This window comes from Manacus candei, unplaced genomic scaffold (genome assembly GCF_025592945.1).
Source record: "Manacus candei isolate 608988 ecotype Guabito, Panama unplaced genomic scaffold, ASM2559294v1 h1tg000047l, whole genome shotgun sequence".
Classification (NCBI taxonomy): domain Eukaryota; kingdom Metazoa; phylum Chordata; class Aves; order Passeriformes; family Pipridae; genus Manacus; species Manacus candei.
This window is the reverse complement of record NW_026138095.1, coordinates 1,041,460-1,067,411: the sequence shown is the minus strand read 5'-3', so window position 1 is coordinate 1,067,411 and position 25,952 is coordinate 1,041,460. Positions and strand designations below refer to the sequence as shown.

Genomic DNA, 25,952 nt, shown 5'->3' with positions numbered 1-25,952 from the left:
GGACGGGGGTTCCTGGGAAAGGGTTGGGACAGGATGGGACAGGACCATCCCACCATGACCCTGGAGGAAAGTCCAGCCTGGGTCCTGGGTGGGTTTGGTGACCAGCTGTGGTGCAGCTTTGCCAGGGTCTGTTTGGGAGCTGCTGTGGGCTGTGTGTGAAGCTGTGGGATGTTCCCTGCCATGAGAATTGGGACTGTCAGATTTTGGAGCATCCTGTGTTTCCAGGGCACACTCCCATGTGCCAGGGCTGTGGTGTCAAGCAGACGAGGCCGAGCCATGTGGCCCCACATGGGGCAGCCCCACAGCACAAAGGGGACCCCGTGCCATGGCTGGGAGGTGCTGGGGGGCTCCGCTCCCCCCTCAGGATGGGGCTGGGGGGCTGCAGGGTGAGGCTCTGATGGGGATGCTGGGAACCAGGGGATGTATGTGAGGAGGGGCTGGCTGGGGGGCAAAACTGCCTGTCCTGTCCCATGTCCCATCCCTGGTCCTGTCCCATGTCCCATCGCTGGTCCCAGGAAGCCAGTGGTGCCCAGGATGGGTGAGCACGGGAGCAGTTCTCTGCCTGGGGGCTCCTGGCCCTGCTCCAGGCAGGTCCCAGCCCCACTACTGGGGGTCCCAGTCCTGCTCCCGGGGGTTCCATCCCCAGTCTGGGGGGGGGGGTGGCTGCCCCTCCGGTGTCCCAGCCCTGCTTGGGGGGGACCTGGCTCTGCTCTCGGGGGGTCCCGGCCCCGCTCCGGGGTGGCGGCTGCTCCTCGGGGGTCCCGTCCCCCTTCGGGGGGTCCCCACGGGCTCCCTCCATCCCGGCGGGACCGCGCGGGGGCGGCGGCGGCGCATCCCGGAGGGGAGGACGCGGGTCCCGGTGCGGTCCCGGGGCTGCGGCTCCTCCACCTGCCGCCCCCGCCCGCCCGGTCCCGCCGCTCGGCGGCGGCGCGGCCCCTCCCCGGGGCACGGGGCGCGGGGCCGCGGGGCCGCCATGGAGGAGGAGCCGCCGCCGCCGCCGCCGCCGCCGCCGTGCCCAGCGCGGGGCCAGCGGCAGCCGGCGGCCGTGGGGCTCCCGCCGCCGCCGCGCCATGGGCCGCTTCCCCGCCGCCGCCGCTGCCATGGCGGCCGCCTTCCTGAGCCCCAGCCTCGCCTTCAGCTCCCACTTCGACCCCGGTAAGTGCCGCAGCCCCGGGGCCGCCGGACCCGCACCCCCTGCCCCGCGCCGAGCCTCCCCCGGGCAGCCCCCCGCGGTACCGCGCTCGGCTCGCTCAGCCCCGCACCGGCCGCCCGCCCGGTGCACCGGGAACGAGCATCCCCGCACCGCGAGCCGAGCATCCCCTCGCCCTCATCCCCGGGAATGTCACTGGACGGGCTCCCGACCCGCCGTGCTTGGCCACCGTGGGACACCCCGCTGTGGTGCTGGGACATCGCGGTGCGGCGGTGGCACATCCCGGTGTGGCGGTGGGACAGACATCCCGGTTTGGCGGTGGGACCCCCGGTGTGGCAGCGGGGCGGTGGGATCGCTGCCGCAGCCGGGCGGCATTTTGTTTCCCGGGTTGGAGCGCGGAGGAATCCGGGGGCTGCGTTGCCTCTGAAGGCATCTCCGGGATTGAAACGGAATAATAACGACAGGGAGGATGGTGATGGTGAGAGGGAGGAAGACGGAGCCGGGGCTGAGCCCCCACCGAGTGAGACAGCCGCCGGCCGGGGAGCCGGGGGCTGGGGGTGCCCGCCCGGGCTGGGGTGCCGGCGGAGCTGGGGGGGTGCCGGGGCAGGGCAGCGGCGTTTTGGGGCGCAGGCGTTATGTAAGCGCCGTGTCCCGGCCGCGGCGCAGCTGCAGGAAGATGCTGCAGCCGCGGAGCAGCGCGGGGCTGGCGACTGCGGGTGCGTGTTTGGGGCTGCAGCCGCCGCAGCCGCCCCTCACCGCCGCCTCCCGCCCCTCGCAGCCGCCTCGTGTCCCTCCGGTGCGGGGCCGGCTCTGCGCGGGCACCGGGACCCCTCGTGGGAGGGTCCGGCGGGCGCTCGGCTCCGGCCCTTTGTTTACCAGCCCGGGATAACGCGTGTCGGGTCCGGCACCGAGCGGTGGTGCCGCGGCTCCCGCCGCTCCCGGCGCCTCCTCCGGCACCGCGAAGGCGGCGAAGCGGTGCCCGTGCCGGGCGCGGGGTGCCGGAGGCTCCGGCTGTCGGTGCCGGGCTCCCGCATCCCTCCCCGCCGCCTTCCCGCTCCCTCCTTCCTCCGCTGCTCCCGCTCCCCCGGCTGCGCGCGGTCGGAATCCGTGGGGGGATTTGGAAATGAGCCGCATCAGGACTCGCCGAGCGGGGACTTTGTCCCCGACCGCTCGTTATTTGTTTCCAAAACCTCGTTATTTGCACCTAAAATGCGGCAGCGCCGGGACGGAGCCGATTGTCGGGCTCAGCCCCGGGGGGAAGTGAGGCTTCGACTCCGTGCGAATCCTGCCAGCCTGGGGATTCTCAAGGCATGTTTGGTTTAAAAGCCCTTCAGCACGGTTTCCATCGCTGCCCATCATGGTGCTGCCAGGCCCAGAGCTCGGCGCTGCTGTGCAGCTGCCACCCACTAGCACCGGGAGGGGAATTAAAGAGAGGAACAAACCATATTCTGGGTTTCATGGCTTTGTGGATTTGGTCTGTGTGGCAGCAGCTCCTGCCTGTGTGGCATTGAGGCTGCCTGTGCCAGCCTGGCTCCCTGGGGCTGGCTTGTGCCTGGGGTTGGTCAGGAGGAGCAGGAAGCGATTTGTAGGGCACGGTGGCACCACAGCTGGGACAGGACAGGAGAGGCTTAGGGGTGCTGGTTCTGCAGAGGGGAGCATCTCCTCCTGGGCCCACATTCCCTGGAAAGGGGTGGTTGGAAGCCACTGCTGCCAGGACTGGGCCATAGGTGGCCTGCTAGCATGGAATGGTGACAGTGGTGTCACCCGGGGCAGAGGTGCCACAGGGATGTGCCGACCACAGCTGCCCATGCTCTGGCCTCACCTGCCACTTTTGGCTCCTCTGTCCGATACACCTGTGTCAGGCTGAGCCAGCTGTGTCGGGGATTCATTCCCTCTCAGTGCCTGGGGCTCTGGGAAAGGGTCCCAGCCCAGCAGCCTCGTGGTTCCCATCTTGTTTTGCCCATCCACAGGCCGGGCCCGGAAACGCTCCTGCACGGAGCCACCTGTGGAGCACAACCACCCTGTCAGCAAGAGGCACTGCTGTGCTGCCTGCCCCAACATGTATCCCAGATCTCCTGGGCTTCCCGTGGGAACTGAGTGCCCACTCCCTGACCTGGAAGTGCCATGACCTGCCACAGCCCAGCTGAGCAGACGGTGCTGGGAGGCACCAGGCAGAACTGTTGGGGGTCAGACAGGGCTCGAGGAACTGGAGGGGGGGGACGGGGAACCAAGGCCAAGGGAGAGTTGGGGGTGTCCCCCTAGCCCTGTGTTTTTGGACCTGGCTGGAACCCACTGCCACCCGCCCACTGTCCCAGGCCTCACATGGACAACAGCTCTGTGAGTGCTGGTGCTCCGTGTCCAGCACCACTCCTGGCATGAGGATGGGAAAGGACTTGGGGAACCGTGGTGGCAAAGGGGCTGTTGCAGCCAGAAGAACCCCGGCAACCCAAATGGGGGCCGGGCACGCCCGTGCTCCCACCCTGGCACCAACCGGGGGATTGGCTGCTGGCAGTGCTGCGGAAGGACAAGGGGAAGGTGTTGTTGGGACTGGACACAGAGGGGGTTTGAGGGTGGTGGGAGTTCCTGGAGGAGAGGTGACAGGGGTGGCAGCACCCTGACTGGTTTCCTGTCTTGCCACGTGCTTCCCATGGGGGCTCAGTGTGTGGGAGGTGCAGGAGGTGCCGTCTGTCTGTCCGGGCTGACAGGCAGCAGGAGCTGGGCACATGGGCAGGGGGTGAATCCCAGTGCCACAAGGATGCCGGGGTGGGCAGAGGTGGGGGGGCATGTGGTGAGCCCCCTGTCCTGCTCAGGGAATGATGTTGGCACTGCACAGCAGGGCAACTGGGCCCTGCTCGGCTCAACAAGGGAACGGAGCCAGGATCCTTTTCCCCAGGGGTGCTCCCCCTTCTCCCCTCCCTCCCTCCTACCCCCCCCCCCCACAGGCGGGCATGTTCTGGACGGTGACACCGATCCTGTCAAAACCAATTAGGAGAAATTAATTTGCCAGGGTTGAAAGGGCCCTGTGCTGCCGGCGGGACGGGGCTGTGACTCACGGGCTCCCTGCCCGGCACTCCCAGCCCTCCCTGGGACACCCTGTGCCAGGGCAGCCCGTGGCTCTGCCCGCCCCCAGCACTGTGTCCTCCCAACCAGAGCAGGGCTCTGGTGCCCACCCTGCCATGAGCCTCAGACCAGGCCTTGGCACCCTGGTGACACCGTGAGAAGTAGGGCAGGAATGGCACTGCCAGCGTGGTACCCAGTGTGGGTTAAGCCAGGGGTTCTGCATCCAGCTGGGGGTCTGTGTTTAGCTGGAGCCCTGCCTGGTCCTGGCTGCCTGTGGCCAGGTGACACACGCATCCCAGGTTTTGCCTCGTTGGTGTGACACCACCTGCCATGTGCCAGGCTGATTCCCTGGGCTGGAAAATCCCAGGGTCTGGGTCAAAGGGGCGGTTGGGCCGCTCTGGTGCTGTGGCTCAGCCTGTTCCCACCCTGTGCCACGCCAACCCGGCAAGGGTAGAGGTGCTGGGGCCCAGTGCCCGGGACGATGGGATGGAGGCGTGGTGGGATGGAGGAATGATGGTCTGGCCGTGTGCTGCTGCTGCCCCAGGGCTCAACTTGGCTCCGTCTGCTCTCCTGCCCCAGCAAACACCCTGACACATCCCCAGGGGGAATTCGCTCACGGAGCTGAGCCAGAGGGATCCCGCGGGGATGTGATGTGGGGCTGGAAGTGATGGGCTGACGAGGAGAGGAGCCGCTCTCTGCTGAGTCAGCATGCCCACTGGCAGGAAAATAAATCTCCTGTGGGCATTAATCCCCTGACAGCCCGGGAGGTGCCGTTGGAGTGTGTCGCAGCCGTCTCGGGGCACCCACTGCCATCGTACCCTTTGCCATCGGCTGCTCCAGCCCTGCTGATGGGGGACATGGAGCACCTCGGGATGTCCCAGAGCTGGCACAGGGCTTGTGGTGGAGGGTGGAACCGACCAAGGGACAGTGAGGATGTGGGGCTGGTGGGTTTGGGAGGGCTCAGCACCAGAGGAAGCAGAGCAGGTCAAGGACTTCCCACAGAGCCACCGTCCCACAGCCTGGGCTGAAGGCAGGAGTGTCGGGGGGGTCCCAATTCCTCTCCCTTCCCCCCTGCCAGCCATGTCCACGTCCTCCCTGCAGCCTGGTGCCAGCAGCTGGGTTAACACCGCTTGTTTTAATTACTGGAGCGAAGGAAAATTCCAGCGTAGGCAAACGCAGTAAGTGGAGCAGCACTGCCCGCCTGGCTGGGCAGGGTACCCGTGGGCTCCCAGGCTCCTGTCCCGGCTGTGCCAGGCTGTCTTGCTGCCAGGCCACCATGTCGGACCCCATGGCTCTTCATCTTTCCGAAATACCCGTGTGGTTGTGTGCTCCTTGCCCGTGCCCCGTGCCCACCCTCGGCCTTCCCTGCTGCCATCCCTACAGCAAAGGGATTTTCCAGGCTCCCTGTGTCCACCCTCGGCCACCCCTGCTACAATTCCTATGGCAAAGGAGGGATTTTCCAGTCTCCCCAGTCTGTGTGTACCTGTGCCCGTGGGTGATTTGGGCACCACGGACCGGCTGAGAGCAGGAGGGTGGCAGGGCAGCTGGTGCCCAGCATCCTCCTGCTCCCTGTGGTGGCGGGGTCTGGGGCAGCGGGGTCTGGGCTGTGCCAGCTTTTCGGGGCTGCGGTGGGGGGCAGAGGTGGACCCCGTGCCCGGGTTCCTGCCCGCCCCATGGAGCATCCCCTGGGCCGCCTCGTGCGCGCGCCCTGCTCCTGCACGGCCCCTCTCCGGAGCCAGAGCTCTGGTTTCGTAACACCGCCGAGCATTTTGGATATAAATAGGCTGCCCCGCTCGCGCTGCCGCTCCCGCGGTTACGTAAACGCTGCCGTGCCGGCTGTGGAGCCTCGGCGTGGCCGGTGCCACGCGCTGCCGGCGGCGGGACCGCGGTGCCATGTGCCCGGCACCGCTCCCGGCGTGGCACTGCCCCTGGCACTGCCCCCGGCACCGCTCCCGGCGTGGCATTCCCGGGGTCCATGGAGGGATCCCTACCTGGGGCCCTGCCAGGAGAGGGGTGGGTGCTCCCCCCAGGCACCAGGGGCTGAGGTCACTCCCTGTCCCTCGGGACAGCGGGTTTGCTGGGATGCCACCAGAACATGCCTGGCTGGCGTGGGCTGGGCCTCACCACCCCCACTCAGAGCTCATTTAAAACACCAAGCACGAGAATTTGGTTTAAACAGTCAATTTGATCTTGCTTTGCTTGTCTATTATTCTTTTTTTATTACAATATATCATTATAACTCTAATATTCTGTGGTCCAAATAGACTATATAATTATGTATAAAAATACAGTATATGTAATTCTATATATAATTCTGTGTATAATTCCATATATAATACTAATACTATATACAATAATAGTATATTATTATTACTATATATTATTATAATATATAGCATTATTAGAATTACATTATAATACTTCTAATACTTATATTATCATTATAATAATTATATTAGTATTTTCCCTGGAAATGGAGGGAGCTGGCGGTTCCTGGCTCTGCATCAGGGCTTGCTTTGATGGAGGAACTTGATTTTTTGTCCCTAATCAGGCTGACACGCGTGGTGTGTGTGCAGCAGCGCTGGGGCTCGGCCTTTCCCTCGTGCAGTCCTTGTTTTTATTTCATTGCCTCAGAAAATGATGGATGATTTTAGTTTATTTTCCGTCTATTTATGGTTTTTTTGCTGCTGTTTCAGCCCAAGATGGTAAAACCAGAAATAAGGGGCTGAATCAATCCTTTTGGTTAAATAAGCCACATTAGAAGATACAGAAGGAGAAGGGATTAGTGAGGCGTGCCTGGCGTTCACAATTAACTGATCTGTTAATCACCGGAGCGGCTGCTCCAGTGCTGGGAGAAGGTCTCCAGGGATGGGGATAAAGGGTGCTGCTCTCTGAACCCTGCTTTTGGTGAGGGGATGCCTGAATCCTATTGCATCCCGGTGGAGCATGATCTGGGTACCCCTGGGAAGGATGCCTGGATCCCGTGGCATCCCAGGGGAGGATGCTGAGGGTACCAGCTCTGTGCCAGGCTCCCGGCTGGCACCAGTGGGTAGCACCAGCCCCAGCCCTGCTCCATGGGCTGTTCCCATGGCAGGGGGGATCCGGGCTCAGGGGTGCAGCATGGGGAGCCGTGCTGGTGCCTCAGTTTCCCGGGAGCTGCAAGGCCGCCGGGCACAGCCGTGTGCTAAATGGCAGCGGATGGTTTCGTGCCGCCTGGATGCGTGTGGGTGAGCAGAGCGCGCGTCCTGCGGGCTGTGAAATTGCTTCCCTGGAAGCTGCCCATGGACACGGGGATTAACGTGATGCCAGGGCTGTGCCTGCACCAGGAGAGTGGATGGGGCTGGGAGCGAGGAGCCTGTGGCCAGAGGGGCCACGTGGCATGGGTGTTTGACCCTGCCCAAATCCCATCCGAATCCTGCTTGAATCCTGCCCCAATCCTGCCCTGCTTCCTCCCCCAATCCTACCCTGCTGCCTGCCCAAATCCTGCCCCATTCCCTGCCCAAATCCTGCCCCATTCCCTGCCCTAATCTTGTGTTGCTCCCTGCCTGAATCCTGCTCTTCTTCCTTCCCAAATCCAGCCTCTTCTAGGCGGGCACTGCTGCAAGGTGCTGCCCCAGTAGGGGGGTAGCATGGTACAGGACCCAGCATGTTCCAGAGGTGGGATCCACTGTGGACGAGGGGACTGGGGGGGATGTGCAGACCATGCTCCCAAGGTACCCAGATCATCGGTCAGCTGCTGGATGACTCTACGAGCCCGCACCCCACCAGGGCAGCCCCTCTGTGCCCCAGGGCAGCTGGGAATTACCAGTGGGGAAACTGAGGCACGGGCTGTGTTTTCCAGCGGGTCCTGCAGCGAGGGGCCACGCGGGAGCGGGGCGGGGGGAGGTCTCGGTGTTCTGTGCCCGTGCCCGCAGCTTTCCTCCCCGTTCTGCACGGCCCGCGCTGCGCCGGTTCGGGGGTGGGCAGGGGCCGGGGCCGCGGCGGGGCCGTGAGCGCGGAGCTGCCGCGGGCGCTGCGGGAGCCCCGGCTCGGCCCTTCCGCACACGTCAGCCGCGCCCGCCGCCCGCGCCGCCGGGGGAGCCGAGCGGCCGCAGCATCGCCCCGCCGGCCGCCGGAGCCAGCGGGGCACGGCCGGGCGGCCGCACCGCCCCGGGAACGTGAGTCAGCACCGGCGGCGGGCACGGCCCTGCTCCGGGCAGCGCCGGCGGGACCGGGGCCGGGACCCCGGAGGGACCCTCCGGCCTCTTCCCGTCCCTGCCTGGAGCCGGCGGTGGGAGCTGCGACCCGCGCTGGGTGGGCGATGCAACAGGCTGGGAGGGGGGGCAGCAGCGCGGGCCGGGCTGTGCCAGCTGCGGGGCGGCATCTGTGGGGCGGGAGGGCAGCGTCTGCCTTATTGTCTCTCACTGCATCCCATTGCACCCCGCTGCATCCCACTGCACCCCTCTGCACCCCACTGCACCCCACGACACCCCACTGCATCCCATTGCACCCCGCTGCATCCCACTGCACCCCTCTGCACCCCACTGCACCCCATTTCATCCTGCTACGTCCCACTGCACCCCACTATACACCACTTCACTCCATTGCATCCCAGTGCATCTCACTGCATCCAGCATCCCCTTCTCCCTCTGCCAGAGTTCTGCTCCCGTTTCCCAGAGCTGGCTGTGAGGCTGGGGCAGGAGCTCCTGGGGCTGGAGCTGTGACCTCACTGCTGCCACCAGCCCCCCACCTGTCCTCACCTGCCGGGCTGGCCAGGTGAGGGTGGGTGATCCCTTGGCACGCAGCCACTGGGACACGCTGGCCCTGCTGCCGGGGTCGCTGGGTGCTGGGTGGTCCTGGGTGCTGGGTGGTCCTGGGTGTGGGGCTGCAAGTGATGCAGCAGTTCTGGGGGATGCACTGAGCTCGCTGTTCTCAGCCTGACCTCTGTGGCAAGGCCAAGTGCCGAGGCCATGGGAGGGCATGGCACTGGTGCCAGGGGACCCTGTTCCTGCTGGGAAAGTGGAAGGCAGAGCCTGAGGACGTGGGGCAGGATGTGGTGGGGGCCCTTCACGCTGCACACAGCCAGCCCTGTGCCCTGGTGTTCCTTGTGTCCTGGTGCCTGCCATGTCCTGGTGCCCCCTGCACCCTGGTGCTCCAGCAGCCACCACTGCAGGTGCATCTGACCTGGTTTTGGGATAACTTGGCCTCTGAGATGATGCTGCATTTCCCATCACCACACCCAGCGCTGGTGCTGTGGGTACAGGGAGAGCAGCTGGATGGTGCCAGTGGGTCATGGCAGTGGTGGTGCCCAGTCTGGGCTGGTCACTCTTCCTAGGTAGCTGGTTGTTCAGGTGAGGAAACTGAGACAGGACGAGCCGGGTCTCACTGGCCCGCTGGCTCATTTGGGAAGCTCCAGTTCCCCAGCCGAGGGGTGGCTCAGCTGACGGTCCCTTCGGAGGGGCTCCTGTCCCTGTGCTCTGCTCCCTGTCGCCGTTCAAAGGCTCTCTTCAGTGAGTCATTTTCTCTTTTGCTGTCCCACTATCCAGGGAAAATGGTGACGTTGGCGGTACAAAGTGTGTTCACCATGGAAACCAGCAGCAAGGGGGGGCACGCCACCCCCCGCTCCTCCCAGGTTCGGCTTTGCATCCCGAGCCTCAGAAGATGGCTCTGGAGCTCCTTTCACACTCCTTGGCATGGCTGGGCTGTGCCAAGGCCCACGGGGCCATGTGCCTGCTCACTGCCTGGCTGGGAGCTGGGGTGCCCGTGGCTGTGCCGTGCGGTGCTGGGGAGCAGCCAGGAACTGCCAGTGCCCCCCAGGGCAGTGGGACCTTCCCCAGACCCCCAGTGCCCTTCAGGTGCTGGTCTCAAGGACACATGGGAGTTGGTGGCAGTCCTGGCATAGGACAATGTGGTCAGGGCACAGGGACAGGGATGCTCTGTGGTCCATGTGCTGGAGCCACATGTGTGCCATGAGTGTCCCCGAAGGGCTCGGCACAGGCTCGGTGACCTGGGGAGGGGCTGCAGTGCTGGTGGGGGTCTGTGCCGGGGGCACAGCTGAGCACAGGGGCACCTGTCCCAGCCCTGTTGTCCCGCAGGAGGGCACTGTGCTGGGCGCTGCAGGGCTGTGGGGGGTCCCTGATGACCAGCTCTGTTGGCAACACCGCGACCTTCCGGCTGCCTCCCACCACAACGGTGCCGGTTGTTCGGGCAGGCTCTGGGTGGAATAGTAATGTGGCAGCTGCAGCTGGCAGCGGGGCCTGCTGGGGACGGCAGCTGGGACATGGCCACCACCGCTGCCACCACGGCCCCGAGCGACACGGCACCGGCTGCAGTGGGGTGGTGGGTGCTGGGATTTGGGGCGTGCTGGTGGCCAGAGGATGCAGTGCCCAGCTGAGCAGCGCTGTCCCATCCCTGTGCCTGGTGTGGGGGCTCATGGAACCAAATTCCTGTCCTTCCAGCTCCCACAGCTGCAGTGTCTGGCCAGCTTTGGGATGTGACTTGTGCTGGGGCCAAACCCACTGGAGGGCAAATCCAAGGGCTGGGGCTTGGCTGGGTGAAAGTGCCTGGGACCTCCGAGCCAGCACAGTCCCTCCCCACAGGGTGTCATTGCCACCCTGCATCCACAGGAGCTGTGTCCCTGTCTCCCCCATGCATGTCCCCCCTTGGCTCCCGACTCCTCCTGTCCTCAAAGGGAGCACAGTGGCACTGAGCCCCCTGTCCCCCCCGAGTGCTCCCCTGTGAGCCCTGATGAGCCCCCACATCCCATGACCCCCACCCGGGCAGGACCCCTCTCCCTGCCCCAGCCCCCTGCCTTGACCCCCTCGTGTCCCCACAGACGGCACCCCCCTTAGTGAGCTCTCCTGGTCCTCCTCGCTGGCTGTCGTGGCTGTTTCCTTCTCGGGGCTCTTCACCTTCATCTTCCTCATGTTGGCCTGTCTGTGCTGCAAGAAGGGGGACATCGGCTTCAAGGTGAGCTGGGAGCACTGGGGGGTCCCCAGGCTAAGAGGGGGGATCTCACCAGGGACCCCAGGAAGGGATGGAGGTGTTCAGAGGTTCCCAGTGCAGGATCCCCTGCCCCAGCACCAGCTGGGTGTGTCCTGGTTTAGGAGAGCAGTGCTCAAAGAGGGGGTTTGAACCCTCAGTGCCTGCCACGGCCTGTGGGACTCAGCATCACTGGGGGTCGTATCCTGACTCATCCAGGATCCCAGGTCCACAGAGCATGGATATGTGAGGTTCAGCATCACTCGGGGTCATATTCTGACCCATCTGGGCTCCCTGCTCTGCACAGCCTGGATCTGTGGGTTTCAGCATCACTGGGGGTTGTAGCTTGACCCGTCCGGGCTCCCAGCTCCACAGAGCGTGGATGCTGTGGGGCTCAGGATCGCTGGGGGTCATATCCTGACCCAGCTGTGCTCCCGGCTCCACGCAGGGCCAGGCCACGCCATGGTTAAGGGCCCGGCAGTCCCACCCGCACGCCCCCGAGGGTGGGAGGCACCCTGACCTCACAGGCACAGAATGTGCCGAGAAAACGCTTTTTCCCTAATTGCTGGGATTTTTGTGGAGGCTTCAGGCGCCCGCGGCGGGAGGGGTCAGGCTGGGGGGGACACGCTGGGTGCTGTGTAACGTCCCACACCGCCGGAGCACCTCTCCGTGCCGGGGGGGACAGTGACCCCCGCGGCCCCCGCGCTGGGTATAAAGGGGCGCGCGGCCGGGCCGGTGTCCGGCGGGACACAGCGCATGGCACACGGCGGCACATGGCACACGGCGTGGTGCCGGCGGTGGCGGTGCCATGAGGCAGAGCTGGGCAGGGCGAGATGCTCACCGTCGCCTACCTGCTCGCCCGGGCGGCTTTCAGGAGCCGGGGTGTGCCGGGGTGGCACCGCCAGGTAGTGGGGTGGGTGGTGCCGTCCCCGTGGAGGGGGTAGGGTTGTGTGCCGGGAGGGTGGGATTTGGGGGTCCCCGTGCCTGGGGGTGTGGGTGAGCCCGTTGGGGCAGAGGGGTCTGTGGGGCACTGCTGGCAGTGGGGAACCCTTGGGGTCAGTTATCTCTGCTCGGTGTGTCCCCCTCCCCTCATGCCCCTGGAGCAGGAGTTTGAGAACGCCGAGGGGGACGACTACGTGACGGAGCTGTCGGCCCAGGGCTCGCCTGCCCCCCAGCATGGCCCCGAGGTCTATGTGCTGCCCCTCACCAAGGTGTCCCTGCCCATGGCCAAGCAGCCAGGGCGCTCAGGTAAGCTGGGGAGGGGGCAGGACCCCTGAGAGCCATGGCTGGGGTGTCCTGCAGCACTGAGCAGCAGGGGGAGCTGGGAATGGGGGGTCTCCCCTGCTGAGGATGGACGGCTCCAGCAGAGCCCTGAGCAGGGGACAGGCAGCCAAGTTCCCTGGGGAGCGTTGCAAGGATTCCCCTGTGCGAAGGTCCCTTGTCCTTGTCCCCAACCCTGTGCGTGTCCCACCCTGCCAGGGTGGAACAGGACATGGACACCCCAAATGGTGGCACCCACAAGCTCTGGTCCCGTGTAAACAAGCCCATGAGTGGGAGAGGAATGTGGGGGGCGCTTGGCTGTGCCCCCTCCTGCCCTGCGCCGTTCCCCGCCCAAAGAATGGCCGTGGGGGGGGGGCCAGCGAGGGCCAACAATGGTCCCATTGCTGCCTGCCCTTGGCACGGGCACCCGAGGGGCAGGACTGTGCCGGGGGGGCTGGGAAGGGGCTAAATGCCAGCCCTGCACTGGGCTCGGCTCCGCCTGCCCTGCAGAGGAGAAGGGACAGGGATCCAGCTCTGCCGCCACTCGGTTCGGGGACACCGGTACCCCACGTCTCACCGCCGTGGGAGGATGCCTGGAGAGGAAGATGCCTGGGATGCAGGGTGCCTGGGGATGGATCCTCCGGAGCATCCCGGCATGGCAGACGCCCTGGCACCGGGTGACACGGTGGGGATGTCAGGGCTTGGCCGGGACTACAGGGGAATGTGGGCAGGGGGGCAGAGGGACACTGGCAGGGGGGGCACATGGTCGGGGGACACATGGGCAGCTGGATGTGCTCTGTTACAGTGCAGCTCCTCAAGTCGGCAGACCTGGGGCGGCAGAGCCTCCTGTACCTGAAGGAGATCGGGCATGGCTGGTTTGGCAAGGTGAGCCCAGGGGCAAGGAGCCCCCGACACCCCACCCCGGTGGGACCCGGGGCCCCGGCTGTACCAGGCGGGTTCGGGGTGTGGATGGAGGGACGAGCCTGTCCCTCGCCCCAGGTGTTCCTGGGGGAAGTGAACTCGGGCATCAGCAGCACCCAAGTGGTGGTGAAGGAGCTGAAGGCGAGTGCCAGCGTGCAGGACCAGATGCAGTTCCTGGAGGAAGCGCAGCCCTACAGGTACCTCTGGGGTCGCTCTGCAGTGCCGAGAGCGGGGATGCTGTGGGATGGTGGCAGGTCCCTTCCATGGCACCTTTGGCTGCCAGGCAGAGCCGTGGCTGTCCCATGGAGGTGCCAGCTGAGCTCTCCAGCAGCTCAGCTCCATCCCAGCCCATCTGCCCGGTGCTCACTGCGGCAGGACCGGGGCTGTGTGGAGCCACTGGCCATGGCGAGGGGCAGCGGTGAGGTCATGGGCAGAGCGGGGCTGAGGCGGGGCACGGGGCTGCTCCTGCTTGGGCACAGCTGAACAAATGTCCCTTTGTGGTGTGCCTGGGGCGCTGGGACGTGCTGGTACCCGCTCTGGCACTCCCGGCAGCCCCCGCCCATCCCGGTACAGGCAGGGTGACGGTTCCAGGGGGGCTCCCGCCGTCCCCTCATCCAGCCCCAGCACACGCAGGGCAGGGGTTCCTGAGGAGTTGCCACTGTCACCCCAAGCATAGCCAGGGCAATGGGGTGCTGGGAGCAGCCCCCCACCCCCCTGGCACGGTGCCCATGTGCCCCCGTTGCTCTGCCCACACAGAGCCCTCCAGCACACCAACCTGCTGCAGTGCCTGGCCCAGTGTGCCGAGGTCACGCCGTACCTGCTGGTGATGGAGTTCTGCCCGCTGGTGAGTCCGTGTGCCCCTCGTGCCCTTCCCGCTCCCCGCAGTGCCCCCGTGGGTGCCGGGCATGGCCGAGCCCCCGCAGCCGAGCGCCGTGGAGGGTGACAGTGGCACTGCCCACAGGGTGACCTGAAGGGGTACCTGCGGAGCTGCCGGGGGGCTGAGGCCATGACCCCGGACCTGCTGACCCTGCAGAGGATGGCATGTGAGGTGGCCTGCGGCGTCCTGCACCTGCACAGGAACAACTACATCCACAGGTAGGCTGGCCTGGGGCTCGGGGGGGGGCAGGGGGAAATTCGGGGTCTGGATGGGGGCGGTTCCCAGGATGCCAGCGTTCCTGCCCCACCACTGCTCCTCCTGCCCAACAATATCCTGGTGCTGAGTGAGTTGCAGACGGAGACTCCAGCATCAGTGATTTTGTTGAGGAGGGGATGCACTGCCATCAGGGGCCACCGGAGTGTCCCCACCTGAGCCCGGCTCTGCAGGTGGGTCCCCACGAGGGTGCCCGAGCTGTGGTGGGGGGATATGGGGTCCCCAGCTGTGCTGCTGGAGAGGGACTCCCCTATGGGCAGCCCAGCTTTGGCGGGCCCTGGTGCAGTGGGGGTCTCGCGTGTACCCCGTGTGCGTGACCCGCCCTGGGGCTGGAGCAGCCGCCCGGGAGCCCGGCCCCGTGCCAGGGCTCACGTTGCCCGGGAACACCCGCTTTCTGCTTGGCTCGGCGCGTGACGGATGGACGGACGGACAGCGGCGCAGCTGGGGCTGCGCAGGCATTCCTGCTGTGCACTGGCTGCCGCGTTATCGGCACGCCCGGCGCTGGGCGCAGGGACGGGGGGACGGGGCCCCGCCGCCGCTCGCCCATCCCGCTGCCCCCGCGGGGTCCCTGGTGGGTGTCCCCCGACCCCTCGGTGGTGGTGGGTGCCCCCCGGGCCCCCGGCAGCGGTGACAGCTCCCGGTTTGCTTGGCAGCGACCTGGCTCTGCGGAACTGCCTCCTCACCGCCGACCTCACCGTCAAGATCGGGGACTACGGGCTCTCGCACTGCAAGTACAAAGTAAGGCTGGTTGGAGGGAGGAGGGGCTGGGGGCTGCGCACCGGGACCCCCGGGGCACCCACACGTACACCACCCTGGCACATATCGTGCTGAGCCTTCCCCGCCCCACACCGCACACATTCCTGCTCCCCAGCAGTGCCGGGGCACTCCCTGGGTTTTCTGGAGTGCAGGGGGGTGCAGACCACCCTGTTGAGGGACTCGCTTCCCCCCAGTTTGTCCCCATGAGCATTAAGGGGGGATATTTCCCTCTCCCAGCACCCTGGCCCCCTGCCCAGAGGGGTGCCATGGAGCCTGGGCTCCCCAGCGCTGCCTGGGCTGGCCCGGACGCGCCCCTCTGCCAGGAACAGGTCCCTGCAGGCAGCTGCCAGCACAGCCTGGGGTTGTCCCCCCGTCCATACGTCTGTCTGTCCTGCTCTGGGCTGCCTATGGCTCCTGGCAGGGCTGGGATCGCTGGGCTGGGGGGCTGGAGGAGCTCAGAGGGGCAGCAGGCAGAGGGGGGGAGGAGGGGCAGTGGGTGCCAGGAGGAGCGAAGGGCAGGCTGGGGGCAGAGCCGGGGGGTCGTGCTGGGCGGGGGGCAGGGCAGGGGGTGGAGGGTGCCGCGGCGTGGCCGGTCCCTGACGCCATGGATTGACGTTCTCTTCTGGTACTGACCCTGCACACTTGGCAGGATGACTACTTCGTGACGGCCGACCAGCTGTGGGTGCCGCTGCGCTGGATCGCGCCCGAGCTCATCGACGAGGTGCACGGCAACCTGCTCGTGGTGGACCAGACCAAGGCCAGCAACGTCTGGTGAGCGGGTCTGGGGGGGGCAGGGGGCTGCAGGGGTGGGTTGTTTTCAGGATAGCTGGCCGGTAGCGGGGTGGGGGTCTCCCTGCACCCCCAGCATCCCACCGTGCCCGCAGGTCGCTGGGCGTCACCATCTGGGAGCTGTTTGAGCTGGGCAGCCAACCCTACGACCACTACTCGGACCGGCAAGTGCTGGCCTATGCCATCAAGGAGCAGCAGCTGAAGCTGCCCAAGCCGCAGCTGAAGCTCTCGCTGTCGGAGCGCTGGTGAGGAGCCCGTCCTGCCCCCTGCCCTGCCCCACCTCGCAGTGGGCGGGGGGCCAGGCTGACCCTGGCCCCTCACCACAGGTACGAGGTGATGCAGTTCTGCTGGCTGCAGCCTGAGCAGCGCCCAACAGCGGAGGAGGTGCACCTGCTGCTGTCCTACCTGTGTGCCAAAGGGGCCACGGAGGCCGAGGAGGACTTCGAGAAGCGCTGGAACTCCATGAAGCCCAACGGCAGTGCCGGCGGCAGCCACCACGGCCCTGAGCTCTCCTCCTTCCCACTGCTGGAGCAGTTCTCAGCTGACGGCTTCCCCTCAGACGGGGACGACATCCTCACTGTCATGGAGACCAGCCACGGCCTCAACTTCGAGTACAAGTGGGAGCACACCAAGACCGAGCACTTCCAGGCCCCCCTGGGGTCCCTGAGCCCCACCAGTGCCGCCCGCTACCATGACCTCTACTACCCTGCCACGACGGCGGGGCTCAGCCTGGGGGTCTCCCCCTCCTGCTACGAGTGCAAGGCAGGGGGCTGCCCTGGGGTGCCGGCGCCTGGCGTGGTGCCCATCCTGGGTGCCCACAGCCCCTCGCTGGGCAGCGAGTACTACATCCGCATCGAGGGCCCCGGGGAGGGCAGCGCCGAGCTGGACTATGCCATGTGCACCTACAGCCCTGCGGGCGAGCGGGGGCCCCTGCGCCCCCCGTCCTGCTGGAGAGCCCAGGGCGGCCGGAGCAGCGGCGCCTATGACTCCGACGGCAGCCCCACCGTGTCCCTCAGCATGGAGCCGCTGCTGGGCCACGCGCCGGCGGGAGAGGCCTCCTGGGAGTGCGCTGAGTACTACCCCTACCCCTGCCCCGGGCAGGAGCCGCGGGGCTACGAACCGTCCCCCAGCCACGGGGCCGAGGGGTACCTGCTGGAGGAGGAGCCCCCCCAGCCAGGCAGCCAGGACTGGCCCATCCCCAGCTTCCAGCCCGGCATGTTCACTGACCCGCTGGGCGTCTCACCGCCGGGGAACTGCACTTACAGCCCCCGGGGGTACGGGGCGACACGGGGGCAGAGTGGGGCCCCGCCGGACTGTGTGGCACTGGAGCTGGGCGAGGACAGCCCCCCGAGTGCCCCCCACCCACCAGGTGCCAGCCCCCCGCCTCAGCGCCTTCCCTGGGCCTCCAACAGCTCCTCCAACAACAACATCGGCAGCGGCAGCCCCCGTGAGCCCCCGGCCGGCGACAGCTGGTGCTACCGCCGCATGATCACCTTCCGCGGGCTCATGGCCAAGCCGCTGGGCACGGTGCCACGCGGCCAGCCCCAGCTCGGGGGGTCCCCGCCGGGACACGACTTCCTCCGCCCACGGCAGGATCAGCCCCCCGCCATGGCCGGCGGCTCCTCCTCCCCGTGCCGCTCGCCCTCCCCGCGGCTCCAGGCCTGGCACGGCCGTGACTCATCACCCTGCGGCCGCGCACAGGCAGTCACGCTGGCGGGCAGCCCCGCCACGCCGTGGGGCCCCGACGCGGCCCCGACACCTGCGCCAGGGGCCCCTCGTGATGCCCACCCGGACGAGAGCACAGTGGGGGGCAGCCCTGCCTGCAGCCCACTGCCCCACGCCGCAGTGGGGCTGGGGGAGGCCGCCCCCATGGCTGGCACCACCACCCCAAACCCTGGCCTACCCGTTGAGCCTGGCACAGACAGCGCCCAGCCCACGCCAGAGCCCGCCGAGGCGCCCGCACCGATGCCCACGGAGGCCATGGCTGAGAGCGGCGCCTGTGCCACCAGCGATGCCGACCGGACACCGGACAAGACCTTCTCCAGCGGCAGCTTCCCCAGCGTGGACGAAGGCAGCGACGAGGACACGGCAGAGCTGACCTCCGGCGTCTTCACCGACTTCTCCGGGGACTACACGGAGCGGACGGAGGTGGCCCCGGCACTCAGGTCCCTGCAGAAGCAGGTGGGGACACCGGACTCGCTGGAGTCACTGGACATCCCCTCCACGGCCAGTTCCTGCGAGGTGCTCAGCCCCGGTGCCTTTGTGCCCGCCGGCCAAGCCCGCGCCCTGGACAGCGGCTACGACACCGAGAACAACGAGTCCCCCGAGTTCGTCCTCAAGGAGCCCCACGAGCCCCGAGAGCCGGAGGCCTTCAGCCAGCTGGCGAAGCCGCCCCCGGGGCTGCCAGGGGGCGAGGGCGAGGGTCCGGCCCCCGAAACGCGGCTGCCCAGTGCCCTGGGGGCCGAGCTGCACAGCCTGGCCGAGAAGAGCCCCTACCGTGACTCTGCCTACTTCTCCGACTGCGACGCCGAGGCTGAGCGTGGCCCCAAGGACGAGGGGGACAGTGATGGATCCCGCACCCCGGAGGCAGAGGAGGGTCCCCGCTCCCCTGAGCAGGACGTAGGGCGAGGGGAGGATCCGCTGCACCCCCCGGGGGCACCTGGCAGCCCCCCAGCAGCGCCTGGTGTCGCGGTGGCGGTGCCCATGCCGGTGGCGGGGGTTTTGGAGGGGGACTGGGAGGGGGCTGAGGACAGGAGCACACCGGCCGGCCCCACGGAGCAGGCGCCTGGCACGGAGCAGTGCCCCGCTGGCACGGGGCTGGTGCCGGGCAGCCCCCCACGCCCCGACACTGACGTCTGTCCCCCGGGCTCTGTGACCCCCAAGACTTTCCTCTTGACCCCCGTGCCAGTGAGCCCTGGGGAGCCACTGGCTGTCGGAGGGGCCCACGTGCCTGAGGGTGTCCCTGGAGTTGGAGGAGCTGTGGCAGGGGATAAACAGACTGTGCCCCCCGTGCTGGGGCCTGGGGACCTGGGGCTGCCCCCGGAGGGGACGGGGGTGGGTGATGCTCCGGGGGGTCCCAGCACGCTGCTGCCAAGGGCTGAGCCAGCCCCGGGCCTCTCCCCGCTCCCGTCGGCCCCTGAGCGCCGCGAGGAGCCGGAGGAGGAGGATGAGGACACGGAGGACAGCGACGAGTCGGACGAGGAGCTGCGCTGCTACAACATCCAGGAGCAGAGCGAGGAGAGCGAGGAGGAGCCGGTGGCTGTGCCCATCGTGGTGGCCGAGAGCCAGAGTGGCCGGAACCTGCGCAGCCTCCTCAAGATGCCCAGCCTGCTCTCCGAGTCCTTCTGCGAGGACCTGGAGCGCAAGAAGAAGGCAGTCTCCTTCTACGACGATGTGACCATCTACCTCTTCGACCAGGTGGGTGCCCTAGGGGGCAGTGCCGGGCACTGGTCATGGTCCCACAGCATTCTGGCGGTGGGAGCCATCCCCAGCCGTGCCCCCAGTGAGGTTCCTTCCTGCTGTTTCTCCATCCTCAGGAAAGCCCCACGCGGGAGCTGGCTGAGCAGGGCTTCCCAGAGCCCCCCCTGCCTTCGGGGCAGCCCCCCCTGCCTTCGGGGCAGCTCCCTGCCAGTGGCAGCCCCCCCAGCCCCACGGACAAGCTCGGAGCCTCGGACGACTCCTCAGATGGCAATGCCTCAGAAGAGAGTAAGAGACCAGGGGGTTGTGGGGCTGGTGCTTATGGGGTGATGGGGGGCAGCAATTATGGGATGATGGGGGCAGTTATGGGGTGATGGGGGGAAGCAATTATGGGATGATGGGGGCAGTTAAGGGGTAATGGGGGGAAGCAATTATGGGATGATGGGGGCAGTTAAGGGGTAATAGGGGCAGCAATTATGGGATGATGGGGGTAGTTATGCAGTGATGGGGGAGCAGTTATGGGGTGATGGGGGGCAGCGTTATAGTGGGGACCCCGAGATGGGCTCAACCCCCTCACTCCCTATCGCAGGCGGTGGCTTTGAGTGGGATGATGACTTCCCGCTGGTGCCGGTGAAGCCGCCCCTGGTGGCCTCGCTGCCGGGGACACCAGCAGAGCCCCCCGCGGCCGTGCCCGCCCTGCCCGCCCTGGTGCCGGCACAGAAACAGGTGCTGCCCATCCAGTTCTCCCGGTTCACGGTCTCGCCTGCCCCGGTGTCCCGGTTCTCCATCACCCACGTCTCCGACTCGGACATGGACTCCATAGGAGGTGAGTGCCCCCCGTGATGCTGCTCTGTGGGTGACCAGGACCCCCATCCCTGCCGGGGGCTGCCGTCAGTGCCAATGGCACTGTGAGCCACGGGACACCCTGGCCTTGTGCCCGAGGGGACGGTCACCCCCCGCGAAGGGCCGGGTGTCCCGCGGAGGGCGGGACCCTCTCACGGCCCCTCTCTGCTCGTTGCAGGCAGCAGCGAGGACGGTGACCGGGAGTGAGCCCGCCGGGACACAGCCGGCATCGCCCCGGCACCGGGCAGGCGCAGGACGGCGGGGCCGGGCACGGGGGCCGCCCGTGGGCTCCCAGACCCCGCTCTGGATTTTTTAGGCAGATTTTCTCGGAAGGAACTCGTTTGCTGCTGCGAGTGGGAGTGGGGCCGTGCCCCCCGCGGGGCCAGGCGGTGGGTGACGGTGACAGCCGTGCGTGTGTGTGCGGGTGGCTGTGTGCGTGTGTGCAGAATACACACTTATATATATATATATACATATATATATATAAATTATAGCGTTTAAAGGGTAGTGCCCTGACCTTGCTAACATTTGCAGAGTGTCCCCCCAGTGAAGTCCCCCCCTTTTGGCTTCTTGCCCACGCGTGCTCCCCGAGGTGGTGTTTGTCCCCACACCTCCTGTGCTGTCCCCTCCCCGTGCCGTGTGCTTGGTCTTGCACCTTGTGGCAGCTTGGCTGCCCCAGGGCTGCCCCACAGTCACCCTACAGCTGCCCCACGGCTGCCCCACAGCCACCCCACGGCCACCTCACGGCTGCCCCAGGGCTGCTTCACGGGCACCCCACGACATTCCCGAGTGAGGAGCCACTGGCTGCTGCCACCATTGATGTCACTCCCTGTGCCAGGGGTGCCACTGTCTCTCCAGGGGTGGCACCATGGCTTTTGGGGCTTGGGGGGGCTCCCCTCCCTTTGCTGTCAGGGAGCAGTCCCAGCAGGGGGATCCTGAGGGCTGGTGGAACCTTTCCCACTGTGGCAGGGAACGACACGTGGAGGGCTGGTTGGGGGGGAACGTCCCCCCCCGGGACCTGCCAACCTGACTATTTTTGTATTTAAAGAAAAGGATTAGAAAAACCCAACCCCAACCCCACCCCAGAACCAAAACTCGCTGTTGACTGAACTCACATTGACGCGATTTTAAGTTATTGCTGCCAAAGAGACGTATCGAGTCGGGGGGAGGGGGGCAGGGGGTGCTCGCAGTTCTTTGTTACTTTTTTTTTTTTTTTTGGGTTTCTTCGTTATTTCTTTTTTTAATTCATTCGAGGCTTAGGATAATTGTGCAATTCCAGCTTCCGGAAGGAAATAGAAGTAAGCGGAGCTGAACGAAACCTTGAAATCAGGGCTGGTTCCTTTTGGGGTCTATAGACCAAACCCTGAGGTGAGAAATGTCCCCTGTGAGTGCCCCCCGCCCCATGTCCTGGCTCCTGGCACCCCGTGTGCAGGTGGTGAGGGCACACAGATGCCCTTGTGCACAGACACATACACCCACATGGGATGGGGCTGGTGCCAGGGGTTCTGCTCCGTGCCATGGGATGATCCCATCCTGGGCTGGGCACAGCTCTGGCACCAGGACCCTGTGGGAGCCCATCCCCAGCCTGGCGCTGTGATGCCACTCGGGTTCCAGCCAGATGTTCCCATACTCGCCCACGCTCCTCCCACCCATCCAGCATGTTTCAGCCCACTCTGGAGCTGTATCTCAGCTGGAGCCCCCTCAGTGCTCAGAAGGCTGTTGTGGGGGTGAGGGGCTGTGCCCCAGGGCACAGCCAGGGTCCCAGGGGACCCCAACTTCAGCCCCAGGGTGGCTGTGCCGCCCCATACCCCCCATTGCTGGTTCCTCCCCACCACTAAGCAATTAATGCTTTATTTAAGTGTTTTATTTAAGTCCCCACCTGTCCTGTAACCCACCCCCCCCTCAGTTCTCCCAAGCTCTTCCCTTACCCTTTGCAACTGGGGGGCCACCCCCTGCACTGACCTGGGGTGCAGCACCCATGGGTGCTGCCCATGCAGGAGTGGGATGCTCCTGGGATTCCCTTCCCGCAGCATCCACCCTCCTGCCCCCCTGCCTCCCCTTCCCTGCACACCACCAGCACCACAGGTGCTCGCCCCCCAAGCCCCTTGCACCCAGGGGTGCTGGTCCAGCCCCCCACCCCACCCTGGGTTTGGTCTATGGCGCCGCAGGTCCCGGCTCCGGAGGGTGGATGAGGACAGAGCTGTGGCTTGGGTAACTTTTTTAATAGAAAGGCTCTTCTTACATGGTCTATTTTCTCAATACGGGTCATAATTGCTGTATTTTTTATCAGTGCTGATTTCCATACAGCTCCCAGCATGTGTGTCAAATCTCATCGGGCCAATAATAAAGTTTTTAAAATATCTTAAGCCGTTTCCTGCCCCGATCATTGCCCGGCACGCAGGATGGAGCCAGCTCGGGATGGACCCGGGGCCAGGCCGTGCCTCTGGCCAGGGAAAATGCTGCAGGAGGGAGGGGTGTGAGGGATTTAATTGCTCATAAATTACTTTTTCTCATAAAAAATTATCTCAGGTTACGTCTTGCAGGTGCCACCGAGCCAGGAGGTGCAGCGAAGCCCCCGGGGGCTGGTTGGAGCCAGGGTGGCTGCTCAGGGGTCCCGGGGGGGCAGCCCCTGGCACGGGGGTGGAAGAGGATGACGCTGTGGCCGAGGGGACCCCAGGCCTGTCCCCACCCTGGGCTGTGACCACCAGCCCTCTCCCACCCACTGCACCGTGCGCCAGTGGAGCCCTTCCCCTCACCCCTGCCCCGTGTGGTCCCCCACCCATCTGCTCCAGCCCTGGGCGAAGAGGAGGCACAGGAGAGGAAGAGGAGGCACATCATGGAGCAGGGAACCCTCGTGTACAGCTGGAGCCTGGACGGTCGCAGGAGAAGCTCTTTTCCTGCAGCGGAGCTGGAAAATCCGTCGGAGGGGACATGGGAGAGATGAACCACCACATCCCACTGGGACTGAGCCCCACTGGCACCACTCTGTGCCCGGCCAAGCGCCCACTGCCCGGACTGTGGTGACCAGGACGTGCTGCACTAGTGATCGGGAAGTGCAAAATGAGAAATACAACGGAAAAAGCAAAAACTCTGTTCAGCATCAACCACTCACCCACGGGAGACACAATTGCTGCCTGGAAACCCCCTTCTCCCTGTTTTCAGAGCAAGGACAAGACTCCTGTGTCGACTCCCTGGAACTGTGGAAGGGCCTGGGAGCCACCTCACTCGTGGGCACTCCCAGCAATAAGCTTAACAAGTGTGTGTATATATATATTTATATATATTTATCTCTATCTATCTCTCTCTCTCATGCAGCCCTAGGAATAGAGGAAGAGCAAACAGCCAAGCAAGAGGTCTGGAGGGAGCTTCTGTCTGCGAGGAGCAGGGCCCCCCAACTGCCCCAGGCACCCCAAGGCTTCCACACTGCCCTCGCCTCCACAAGTGTTTTTTTCTAGCTTATATTTTACAGCAGTACCGTAATTCCCTACAATATCCTGAGCCCTGGCACTGCAGGAGCTCTGGGACCAGAGCCGGCCCTGTCCCAGCAAGGGCTGCAGTGCCACCACCCTGTTGCTGGTGTGCCAGCCTGGAGGATGGGGTGGGCATCCAGGGTCTAGTGGGAGCCTGGGAGCTGCCTACAGCTCCCACCTTCCCTTGGCTTGCACAGGGTATCTGGGCTATCCCACCTTTCCTAGGGGTCCCTCCTGTCTGGGCAGGGGAGAGCAGGGGGACAGTGTCCCCTCTGCCACTGCCACCCCACCGGAGCACTGTGAGCCCCTGGAGCCCCTTCTCCAGCTGAGCCCATTTTCCCACCCATGGCAAACTGCTGCTCAGCCTGGGAACCATCCCAGCCCCAGGACGTGCTGCTCCAGCTCCGGGATGTGCTGCCACCACACTCCTTGGTGCAGGCACAGGACAGGTGACACGACGCGGTGTGACCCTCTGCCACCGAGGGGGACAAGCTGGGTCTAGAGAAGAGAGAACTAGGGCACTAGCTTGAGCCTTTGGCTTTCAAAGCAGCAGGATTAAATAAATTCCGCCTAAAAATGAAGTCCTGGGAAGCCGGACATGCAGTGGTGAGGATGAGGAGGACGAGGAGGTGGCGAGTGCCGCGGGTGCCAGCGCTCCCCAATCAGCTGATGAGCGGAGCTGAGCGGTCGTTCGTCACTGTTGGCTTCAGCTGGACGTTGGCAAAGGGGTTTCTGCGGAGGAAGAGGAAGGAAGAGTTAACGGGGGGACGGCGGCAGCGGGGCTGGTGAGGACGGGGCACCGGCACAGCGAGCGGGCACTGGCAAGACCCCAGGAGAGCAGCTTTGGGAAGGGGTTAACTGGAAGGGCTCTGCCCTGTGGAGCCCCCAGCTGAGCTGCCCCCACTCCTCAGCTCCTCTCCCAGCTAAAGCCCTGGTAGGTGTCAGAGATGAGCCGAGGGCAGCTCCATGTGGGATGTTCTCCTACCTCACTCTCCATCAGCCTAAAGCAGGAGATGCCATGGGGGACCAGGGCTGGAGAAGCTGCTCCAGTCCCCTCCAGGCTGGACTCACACAGTTTCCACAGATGGGAGCACCACGAGATCACCTGGCTCTGCACTACCCTGCTCCAGGTTATGGCCTGACCTCCCAGCCAAGGGCAGAGCTGGCAGCTCCCTGCAGAGGCCTTGTGCTGCCTCTGGAGAAGTTAATATCCAAGAGTGTGGGAGATAAAGAACACCTGGATGGACTTGGCAGAGCCAAGAGACCAAGCCCAGCCCAGCCAGCCTGACCTGGGGTTTCACCTACCTGGGGTGTCCCCCACACTGTCCTGTCACTTGGCCACCATCATTTGGCCAGGACAGGATACAGGGGCTGCCTTGGCATGGGGAGCATCCTTACCCCACCCCAGGAGGTCTCCTCTGTGCTCTCCCAGCAGGAGTTAACTCCCCGGAGGTGTGGGCAGCTCTGGAGGTTCCACTGGCTGTCAGGGGTGCCTGGGGTCATCGGGTCCAAACCTGCACTGGGCAGGGAGCCACCAAGCAGCTCCCTACCCATCCTCCCTGTCTCACCTGCCCAGCGCCCCCAGCCCTCCCCAGGGAGCCACACAATCCCTCTCCTTTCCCCAGTGGAAGCTATGGCCATGGCCCACCACACACATGGGTCCCACAGCTGGGCCACTGGCCAGTTCCCCACCATGGAGGCACCAGATGTGGGTGCATGTAAAGTGCCGTGGTTACCATCTGCAACTGGACTGAACAGCTTTGGGATGTCCCCAGAAGCTTTGGAATGTCCCCAGAGCAGAAGGAGGAGGCTGGGACCCCCAACCCCCCTGGGACTCACTGTCTGCCCCAGGCCCCCTCCTTGCCATCCCTCACCTCTCCACATGCACCTTTTCTCTCCTTAGAAGATGAATGGCTTTTGCTTAAAAATAGGGTAATTAATTTCCCACCTAATTAATGCAGATGCTTAGATCACTTTCCCCCCAGGATGCCAAAATAGATTCTCAGGACTGGAGGGAGAGGAAAAGTTGCTTTGATGAATCACCCAGGGCTCTCATTTAACTATTTCTGTGCTGGCAGAGAAGAGCCATTGGGGTGGAGCCTGCAACTCCAGGGAATACAGCTCATGGATCAAACAGAAACGGGAAGAGGGCTCTCCAGGCTCTGCAGTGCCGAGG

General features: G+C 65.3%; 2 protein-coding genes across 8 annotated transcripts in view; one reads left to right on the top strand and one right to left on the bottom strand.

Annotated features, from left to right (window-relative positions):
* The first annotated feature begins 981 nt into the window (after nt 1–981).
* On the top strand, nt 982–23,593 carry AATK (apoptosis associated tyrosine kinase). Of its 4 annotated transcripts, XR_007906229.1 has the most exons (15): nt 996–1,155; nt 11,025–11,158; nt 12,277–12,418; nt 13,236–13,315; nt 13,430–13,548; nt 14,108–14,195; nt 14,313–14,446; nt 15,155–15,239; nt 15,907–16,028; nt 16,142–16,291; nt 16,373–19,463; nt 19,583–19,751; nt 20,053–20,289; nt 20,485–20,695; nt 22,836–23,593. XR_007906229.1 is itself a non-coding variant. In XM_051797319.1 (14 exons), the coding sequence occupies exons 1-14, from the start codon at nt 1,071–1,073 to the stop codon at nt 20,511–20,513; spliced, it is 4,665 nt and encodes a 1,554-aa protein (XP_051653279.1). In that variant the 5' UTR covers nt 982–1,070; the 3' UTR covers nt 20,514–23,593. The 4 variants fall into 4 exon arrangements, 3 of the variants coding, with proteins under 3 accessions (XP_051653279.1, XP_051653278.1, XP_051653280.1); XM_051797319.1 differs by having other exon boundaries at nt 982–1,155; nt 20,485–23,593; XM_051797318.1 differs by lacking the exons at nt 996–1,155; nt 11,025–11,158 and adding an exon at nt 11,839–12,075 and having other exon boundaries at nt 20,485–23,593.
* Nucleotides 23,111–25,952, bottom strand: part of BAIAP2 (BAR/IMD domain containing adaptor protein 2) — a 41,128-nt gene continuing 38,286 nt past the window's right edge. For 2 of the 4 annotated variants that reach the window (XM_051797367.1, XM_051797370.1), the window contains one exon: nt 23,113–24,508. In XM_051797367.1, coding sequence (XP_051653327.1) covers nt 24,439–24,508 — 70 coding nt within the window. In that variant the 3' untranslated portion in view covers nt 23,113–24,438. Of the gene's footprint in view, nt 24,509–25,952 lie in introns of all 4 variants that reach the window. The other 2 variants (XM_051797371.1, XM_051797373.1) reach the window with 2 other exon arrangements.

Excerpts from the sequence above, each read along its gene's own strand:
- AATK (XM_051797319.1), top strand. The coding sequence starts at position 1,071 with ATGGGCCGCTTCCCCGCCGCCGCCGCTGCCATGGCGGCCGCCTTCCTG. Across the intron at positions 13,549-14,107 it reads GAGGAAGCGCAGCCCTACAG|AGCCCTCCAGCACACCAACC; the intron begins GTACCTCTGGGG and ends CTGCCCACACAG. Across the intron at positions 14,447-15,154 it reads AGGAACAACTACATCCACAG|CGACCTGGCTCTGCGGAACT; the intron begins GTAGGCTGGCCT and ends TTTGCTTGGCAG.